Genomic DNA, 9,716 nt, shown 5'->3' with positions numbered 1-9,716 from the left:
CTTGCGAGTTTGTTTATAGGAGCAAAGTAAGTAAAGTTTCCTTACTTTAGCAAAGGAAAACCAGTCTCCTCTTGGTTTATATCGAAATCCTCCGACATTTTTCTTTGCAAATCCTCGGTTTGTACTTCTAATTAGTGACCAGCGTTTTGTTTTGTTCTCTCTCCGCATTCGTCACTAATCACGCAATGCCGACGTGCTACGACATCCGCCGTAACGGCTTCCGTGTATGACACATGGCGGAAGTGAGAGAAAAGTGTTTATTACGTTTGAAATATGGATATTTTTCTTACAAAAACACATGGATTCGCTACAGGAGGCCTTTATTCACCACCCGGAGACGTGTGAGGGACGTTTTATTATGGATGCGCGTGCTTTATTTGACGACTTATGAACTGTTCAACTGCAACACCCACTGACTGCAATGATAGAGCTTGGAATAGCCAGGACAATTTTTAATATAACTCCGACTGGATTCGTCTGAAAGAAGAAAGTCATATACACCTAGGATGCCTCGAGGGTGAGTAAAACACAAGCTAGTTTTCATTTTTGGGTGAACTAACCCTTTAACTTGTATTGAATCTAAAATATTCTTTTAAAGCTTTGGTTAATACTTCTTTTAAATAACGTGATCTGAATTTTGATCCTAATTTGATTTAATCTTATCTTGTTCACTTTCAGGTTCCAAGTTGGGGTTGACAGATGTCCAGGCTGAGCTGGACTGGATCGCCAACAAATCCGACTTGGACTCTTCAGCCCCTAACGCTACCACGCCCCCTGCTGAAAACGATGAATCCTGAATGAGAGGCGGGGATTATTCACCAACCAGCTCCTCCCCCTTTACACTGCTCTCTCCGCCTCCCTGAACCTGCCTCCCTTCTGCCACCTCTCCTCCCTTCCTCTCCCTCACTTTTCCTCTTGATCTTGTTCAGAAAGGGGATTTATTCCTATTTATTCCTTGTACCGCCAGTGACTTGAAGCTGCATGTTGGGCAAATTGCGATTGTCATGTCTGTCTCCACACACGTACACATGTACAGCGGACGGGTCGGTAAAAAAACCATAGAGACAGGGTTGTCATATAAATGAAGGACACTAGATCAGCGTTGGACACTAAAAGAGAAGCTTAGAGAGGAAATGGGGATGTAGAGAGAAGTCCGAATTAGAAGGTAAAAGAGGTTTGTGACCTTAAGTGTATCTATATGCAAGATGGCTTTCGGTAGTGAATTATCTTATATGAAGGATCCTGTTCGACTAAAGTAAAAGTCTCTCGGCTTCTGATAAACAATTGCACATTTTTACTTATCTAAACATCTTACTAAGCCTCATCTGAACAAAAAATGAATTAAAAATAAAGAGAAGCATCACATTTCAGTCAGAGAGAGATTCGGTCAAACGATTCATTGGATGTGGTCACCTTGTGTTGGTGTTTATTAAATGGTTATCTTTGGCACTCTTAATACCCAGCCTATTCTTAAGTGTATCGATCACAGGACCAGAACAAATATACTGACATGATTTCAATGCTTTATAATATTCATAACCCCTTTTTTGCTGCTGTTAAACGGTCAACAGAGTCACCAAGTCAGATTGATGTGACCTGTTGTGTACAATTAAAAGTATCTGAATACTGCACTATTACACGATAGTAGGCAATGACACTAAAAAATTATCTCTTACAATGCTGACTGTAGCAGAATAGTACATTTAACTGGAGAGCGAGAGTTTTTAGCTTAGACATGGTTTATGAAGTCGTATGTTTAACTGCTGATCAAGACTATTGATGGGACTGACAACTATGTCCGGTGTAAAAATATTTGTTTGTTTGTTTTCTATGCTCATAAGAGCTTAAAAATTGGATGTTTCTGTGTATGTGTGTTCTCATCTCTCAACTACAGCCAGTTATGGCACTGTTTATTAATGGATGCACAGACAAGATCATGCAAACAAGATCAGTATTACTGTCTTTTCATTTCTGTGTGTGTGTGTGTGTGTGGGAGTTTGAGCAAAATGAGTAAATTCAGCAGGAGATTTGTCTGTTTAGAGACTTTAACGGCTAGAAATTAGTACCGCGATGGGAAGGGAGGGGGGAGAGGCAGAGGTGGCAGGGCAGGTGAGATCTCAGATCACCCTCACCTGCATGTACAGTCATCAACCGAACTTCTTACGAGAGGGAGGGGGAAGGAAACACCCTAATATGGTCCCGTAATTTCACAAGATGTAGTGATGTTTCTCTGGATCAGGTCTGTAATCATTCTATTAAAGTTGTATTTATTGGGAATGGCTGCTGGCTCTGACGTTCTTTTGTGTGGGTGGAGACCGTTACGACACAGGAAGTCTGATCTCAGCAAAAACCAATCTTCTTTGGAACAGTTTACACAGAGTTCAACATTTTACAAATTGTATGTTTGTTTTTTATTTCTCTACATTAATTTTTCTTTCGTAAAGCATTAGATAAAAAAAAAAAACAAGTTTGGCCACCAAACCAACTAAAATTACAAAAGTGCTATGGAAAATATTTTTTTTAATAAATTTAATAAAAAATAACAAATTATTAACAAAACCATGTTGAGACTATTAAAACATTAATTTGAAGAAAATTAAAACCATTTCTTACATTTTACACCAGTAAATTATTGGCAGGTTATTATCATACATTTTTATAATATTAAATATTATATTATAATTATAATATTAAAACCATCTCTCTGCAATAAACCATGCGTGCAAAAAATTATGTCACAAAATCTTTTGTTTTATTTATCTTTAATTTTTTTAATGTATCTTTTACTAAAACAACCATATCCTTTATCAATTCCCGATCCAAGCTGTTATGTGTTGAGGGCAGTTAGATATTTCAGAAGAAGCACTATAAACATCAAGACAGTGTTTTTATACTGGTGGACCTGGAATAGAAATGCATTATTTCAGATAAACAGTTCAGGATCCAGAAGCACCTGAAAACGTTTTGCAGATCCAGCTATGTTCAGTTTATCTAAATATGTTGAAATACACACTGAAAACACACACAGCTCATAACTTACCCGCAGGCTGTGTGCGGCGAGCGGCAACAAACGAAAGTATCACACTAACAAGTGAGAGATATGAGACCAGAAGACCACACACCTGAAAAACAAACACCAGAAAAGCTTACAATATTATTACAAGTAGTTGTTGAAATGAAATGCTGCAAAATGAGAACACCACCACAAAACCAGTCTTTGACATACGTTTTTGTTTTATTTACATTTTACTGGAAGCCTTTTTTTACAAGCTTGATTGACTGTAATAAAACTCAGCAGGCTAAATGAAACCTGCTGAACATTAACTGTGATGAAGCCCTTACTGAGGCGGCAACCAGAATGGGGGTTTCATAAGACTTCACAGCAGCTACAATGGAACCGGTGGAGATGAAGATGAATCCCAATGTATCGAACACAAACTCCTTGAAGAACAAACAGAACAATATTCTTCATAATAATTTCCATAATCATATACAGTTATACAAATTCATGCTTATAATGTGGGTAGCAGCTAACATGAAAAATGTAACGTGGGGAAAAATATGGGAAATTGACATGTCCTGTAGTTTGACATGCTATACTCCATATAAATAATTTTAAACAATTTTTATGACAATTATTACACTAAACAATTGTTGACCTAAAATCTTGATTCCCCTGGTTGGAAAATACATTTAAGCTGCTAACTAGTTTTGGACAGACTAGTTTCTAGCTGGTCAACTACCTTGTTCCAAAAAAAAAACTGCTTGACGACTGTGCTTGTTAGTTGGAAAGTGTCTAAAAATCGCACGAGCTTTAATCTGGATTTGATCTATCAAAAAGTCCACGAACGATACGCGTCAACTATTCACATACTGATCATTTACTTGTGAGCTTTACTAAGAACAGTGATCTGAAACAGATATGTGGAACACAATACTCACGGCTATCGTCCAGTTCACAAATAATGCCCTTTTCGGAATCCCAAATAGTCAGGAATAGAAAAAGGCAACCGTGATGGACGAACACAATACTCACGGCTATCGTCCAGTTCACAAATAATGCCCTTTTCGGAATCCCAAATACAGTCAGGAATAGAAAAAGGCAACCGTGATGGAGTAACCGAGCGTGACCCCTTCCAAGAAACCGTAAGTGTAGAAGCTGATGTACCACGTGGAACGAACACAAGCGAACGCTACCAGGAGAATCACCTGCACACACAAACAAAATGCTGTTTCTGCTAGTATTATAGTAACTGTTAAGATTCACAATGACAATTAATAGCATATTATAACTTACTGGTATTATAATTGACAAAAATGAAACGCTGAAAGGCGTGTTCAGTGGTCCGATACTGTCATGTGGTGTCGATTTGAAATACTTACGAGCTGAGCGACCTTCAGAATTCCTTGTTTGGATAGTAAGTAGTCCAGAAATAAAATCCCCATCATCGTTTAGTGGATGATGTCTAACAATACACTGCAACGACGCGACGCCACACAACCGCGCTCAACGAAGCGCGCTCGTCGAGTATGATGTGGTCAGGAAACTGCATCTGACACGACATCACTCGCGTTGCTCAATTTCACATCATGATTCATAAGTCATACTGTGCCTTAAAACCTGAGAGCATGAATCACAATTCGTTGGAACATAACAGATTAATTCATCATGTATCTGATTCTGATCACATTCCTGTATTAAACACAAGCACACCTTTGATTTAGTGTCAGTGATGGGGTGCATGGATGCACTTCTGTAAACTTCCTCTTCTAATTTAATTATGCAGTTTACCTATTGTGTGCAGCCATATGAGTTTGACATTTACAAAAATAAGAAATAAATGAGATCTGCTTTCAAAGGACAAATATAATGACAGCTTTAATTTGACACAGAGTTGCACTTATGCTTTTTGAAACACAACAAGGTTTTCATAATAAGTCTGGTAAGTCCAAACATCATGCATTTTCGGCATAATTTATTAGCATCCATTCAATAAAATTTAAATAATGTAAGTTATGCATGTCCATATTAAATATGAGAAAGATATCAAAATATCCTTTGTGCATTAGTCAAATCTGTATGTGTGGAATGGTTGCAAATACATAGGCCTACAAAGCAAAAGGTAAATTTCTTAATTTTTTATATGAAAGACAATCATCAGTATTAAATATTTTTTCAAGTTTAATCCATACCTGAACAATGTAACGACGAGTCATAATTTTAACATTTGATTAAAAACTACAATCCAGAACATTTTATTCATCTCCTCTGTGCCAGGATTTGTAACTGAAGAACGCACTACCAGCGTAAGTCAGAGATACTAGGAATGCAAAAAACTAGGAAAGAGAGAGAGAAAAAGGCAAGCGTTAAAAATTTGATGCAATGTAAATGAAAAAAAAAAAAGAAGGATTTCACTTGGAAATGACATTGCACACAATCAAGCATGTAACCACATATTCTGGGCAGGGGGGATCAATTAGGGGAGATCAGTTTAAGAATTTAAAACTACTCAAAACTCATCACTTGACCACAAATATGAATTCCCCTCAAAGTTATGTTGTTTACAGCCTTGCACACAATTATGTACTTCAAACTGATTATTACCGTCGATGCTGCCCAACAGTTGAAATCATGATGACCTTTGACCCCCCGATTCACCAACGTTGCCTCAACAACAGCAGCGGATGTGTACAATAAAGCAGCAGTGCAGTTAAAAATGAGAACCTGGGATGGCAGGGACAGAGCTACAATTATTTAAGACAATTAGCAAAACATGTTCCTTAAAAACCATTTAGCCACGTTGCTTTGAAGGTCACTAAGATAATTTGGGTAAGTTTAGACTTGTTTTTCTAAATCAAAATGCAGAACTATTTGCACATACTATCGTGGCATCCTTTTTCTACAGCTTTGTAGAGACAAGAATCAACTATAGAACTGTATAGAAGTGCACCTACCACTGTAGTCCAGGGAATGTGTCGGATTTGTCCTCTGGCCAGTTTGATGATGAGAAGGAAGAGGGTGAGAAGCCAATAGAAGACAGTCACAAACATCACCCATCCAAATGGGGAAAATCGGAAATACTCTGTGCTTGCAATCAGTGCCCATACCAGCAGGCCCAAAATCTGAAGAATAAAAGAATTCCTGTTGCTTTCAAATGTTTAATCATCTGGAAAACCTAAACAGAAATGCTGTAGGACAGTGGTTCTTTTTAACCCCTCACCCCCTTTTTTTTTTTTTTTAACTCAAAATTTCTACCGAAAAATATTTTAGACATTGACAATGACAAAAATGTAAATTCATAATAAAAATGACCATGGAGCAATAAGATTTTATTAATTTAGATGACGTTTCCCACTTTTAAAATTATAATTCCAGAATTTTCTAGACAGTAAGAACCCTTTTCCTCGAAGAAAAAAAAAAAACAGTTGAGGGGATTAAATTAAAATAAGACATATCTCGATTTTATTTATTGTTAAACATCTTGGTTTAAAGTAGCTTATTTTAATGCTTTTTTTGCCTTTAATTCTAATTTATAGCCTATAAAATATTATTGCCTATTTATAGACAATATAGAATTTTAGATTAAAAGAAACACACAAAAAATAAGTAAATAAACTTATTCCATAATAAAAGTAACGCCATTAAAATGCCAATTTGTAGTATCTTTTACATATCTGGAAAAAAGGTGTATTTGAGATTTTGATGGGCTGTGGCAAACCTGCATTGAATTGGAACTATAAAAGCAGAGTCCTCTACTAGTTCTACTGAATCTCAATCTCACCCTTGTTCCCAGTTAGATCAGATAAAAGTCACAAACATATTTTTTGCTTGAAACATTATGAACAGCAGCTATGCTAATTCTTTTCTGTCTGCCTTTCTGTTTCTATCCCGGGATGCCCATCTCGAGGTATCTAGAGATTACACCAGCTCCCGCGTGGATCCAGCCTCATAGAAACTGTAAAGCTGCTTTGAAACAATGAGTATTGTGAAAAGCGCTATACAAATAAATTTGAATGGCATTGAATTGAATAGTTCAAAATGAGGTTATTGGGTCATAGGATTAAACCAGCCATTTTCCATTTAAATACATATCTCTATCACAATCTCACTTCTTCTGCTACACATTGGCCTTATCTTCCCTGCATTGAAACAGAAAGAGGAACATTCACACCGACCACAATCACACGCTCCAAAAACGAGTTTCACTGCCAGGTTCATGTTAGAATCAGCAAAAAAGGGGGAAAATGGGCTCTTGCAGCTATACAGAAATTAATATGAGTTGTAGGCTATAGCCTATAGGCTCTTCATTAATGATCTTGTACACAAATCTCATGATCTTTTAAGTTTGTTATGGGGACTTTGCAGCTCACATAATGAAGGCTATGCATACAAATTAGGTGTCCATATCTTTAAAAACATAAGATTACAAAGCCTTAATATGCATGCAGTGTGGACCAGAAGCCCTCCAGTCATTACTACTTCCTCCTGATTGCATAGGCAGGCGTTTTTACAGCTGCTACAGTTGTCTCTTGCAAAACAGAAAATTTGCCTTTCAATGACAAAGGGAACAAGTTAGAAAAATATGCGATAAACTCAAATCAACATGCAACCCTTTGTTGACAATTAACCTGATTCATTGTTTTAAAGGTGAATAAACTTACACCGTGCAAAATAGCAAAGTTTACAATTTTACAATTCGCGTTAAAAGAAAGTTTACCATTTCTTTTAACGCGTACGACTTCGAATGGGCGTTTACCTTAAGTCACTATTTGAGGTAAACAGTGCTGCATAACTTGGTTTTGGAGAGGAGAATAGCCTACATTCGGTTGCCTAGCAACCACGCCGTCCAGCGCACGTAATGGCTCTTAACAAAGCGCTATTCTACTTGTGCAAATTCCAGGGGAAAAATCAAAAGGAAAGATAACAGAAAAGACGAACAGTAGAAACGTTTCCCTTACCACTAACAAAAAGTCTTAACGACAAGCTTGTTGGTTTTCTTCCTCAACTGCCCATTTTATTCGAATATAAGTGTTAATAAAGTTCTGTAAAGTACTCACAACTTCGACAAAGATGAGGTATTCGGACACGTTCAGGACGGACTCTTTGTCGTACCACGGAGTTCCTGTGCTTGAATTCCCGCATTCCAGGTAAGGGCTGCTCACGGTGGTTATTACAGGTATAGAGTTTGGATTCTCCGCCATAAATGCGACCCAAAATCTTTCTGCTCCACTCCTATCAAGCTATTATTACATTAACCTATTATTTTAATGTAAACTATTTATAACTATTTAACCCCACTTGCAGCTACAGAGGATGGCAATTCCACACTTTTCGTAAATCCTAGCTCCACTGCAAACTATCAAAAAATTTTTATTTGCATACTGAAGTTGCTGCAGAAAAGACTCCGCCCAAAGACCCGCCCCCATCCTCAACCACAGTTGACTTCCTCTAGAAATACACCTGATCGGGTTAGATACTGGATTTCCAAAAGAACAGTGTTAACATTTTTAATGAAATTACCTATTTAAAAAGAAAGTGAGAAAAAAAGCTGCTGATGGCATTAGAATTTTAAATTTTTTTTTTTACAAGTGAGTCGTGTTGAATGTATGCCGCACGTGCAAATGTGTCCAGTGAGGGTTACGGACTCGTGCGCATCATCACTACAGATGCTGGGACACATGAGTGGTGGTTTCTCATTACTCCACTAGATGGAGCCACAGTCAAATAAAACCTCTAGACACAGTTTCACTGCAAAATGAAAACCCAATAGAAATGGACACACATAAAAAAAGATGATTTTAGAGAGTCTAAAATTCGATGGTGCAGTTTTTAGAATATGTTTTTAAAGACAATATATATGTAATATAAAAATATAAAATGTACTCTACTATTCAAAAGTTTGAGGTCAGTACGATTTTTTAAAAATAATTGAATACTTATTCAGCAAGGATGCAGTAAATTGGTAAAAAAAAAAAAAAGACGTATAATTTTACAAAAGAGTTCTATTTACAAATAAATTCTGTTCTTTTGAACTTACTTTTCATCAAATAATTCTGGAAAATGTATCATGGTTTCCACAAAAATATTAAGCAGCATAGCTGTTTTAAACATTGATAATAAGAAGAAATGTTATCAGCATCAGCATCTTAGAAGGATTTCTGAATGACCATGTAACACTGGAGACTGTGCCGAAAATTCAGCCTTGCCATCACAGGAATAAGCAACATTTTAAAATATATTTACTAGAAAACAGTTATTTTTCACAGTTTTTCTGTTTTAACTGAATTTTGTCAATCAAGTAAATGCAGAATCAAGTAAATGCAGTAAATGCAGACAGTGAGCATAAGGAGACTTCTTAAAAAATATTACTGAGCCTAAACTTTTAAACAGTAGTGTAAATAATGTACTATAATAGACAGTACTACTACTACTACTACTACTACTACTAATAATAATATACTGTTGAGCTACCTTTGATGTTGTTGATGAAATTGAAACATTTTAATGTTAAGTGCTGTTTTAAGGTTGCTCTTTAAGGTTGTTTAAAGAAGTGTGTCTTTAAACAATGGGATTAAAAAAAAAAAAAAGCAAATCCAGCAAAAATTAGATCAGTTTGTGTTGTTTGGACTTTTATAAACTTAACAGCTCCGTTCAAACACTATTTCTCTGTGTATGTGCAGTTTTAATGATTGACATAATTTACAGAAAAAAAATC

General features: G+C 36.4%; 2 protein-coding genes across 5 annotated transcripts in view; one reads left to right on the top strand and one right to left on the bottom strand.

Annotated features, from left to right (window-relative positions):
- The window catches only part of LOC107710339 (cytoplasmic dynein 1 light intermediate chain 1-like), an 18,193-nt gene extending 16,192 nt beyond the window's left edge, over positions 1-2,001 (top strand). For 3 of the 4 annotated variants that reach the window (XM_016515088.1, XM_016515087.1, XM_016515090.1), the window contains one exon: positions 679-2,001. In XM_016515088.1, coding sequence (XP_016370574.1) covers positions 679-797 — 119 coding nt within the window. In that variant the 3' untranslated portion in view covers positions 798-2,001. The remainder of the gene's footprint in view (positions 1-678) is intronic. The other variant, XM_016515089.1, reaches the window with a different exon arrangement.
- Positions 2,002-2,796: 795 nt separating this feature from the next.
- Positions 2,797-8,427, bottom strand: LOC107710312 (MARVEL domain-containing protein 1-like). Its single transcript, XM_016515056.1, has 9 exons — positions 8,330-8,427; positions 8,059-8,233; positions 5,956-6,123; positions 5,606-5,725; positions 4,384-5,337; positions 4,037-4,209; positions 3,343-3,441; positions 3,041-3,122; positions 2,797-2,902 (listed from the first exon to the last, which is right to left on the bottom strand). Exons 1-5 carry the CDS (start codon positions 8,425-8,427, stop codon positions 5,257-5,259), a joined length of 642 nt encoding a protein of 213 aa, XP_016370542.1. The 3' UTR covers positions 2,797-2,902; positions 3,041-3,122; positions 3,343-3,441; positions 4,037-4,209; positions 4,384-5,256.
- Between the last annotated feature and the right edge of the window lie 1,289 nt (positions 8,428-9,716).

The sequence above is a fragment of the Sinocyclocheilus rhinocerous genome, unplaced genomic scaffold (assembly GCF_001515625.1).
Source record: "Sinocyclocheilus rhinocerous isolate Xijiao unplaced genomic scaffold, SAMN03320098_v1.1 scaffold897, whole genome shotgun sequence".
In the NCBI taxonomy this organism is placed as follows: Eukaryota; Metazoa; Chordata; class Actinopteri; order Cypriniformes; family Cyprinidae; genus Sinocyclocheilus; species Sinocyclocheilus rhinocerous.
Note: the sequence above shows the minus strand (reverse complement) of the source record. Positions and strands in the feature narration are given on the sequence as shown.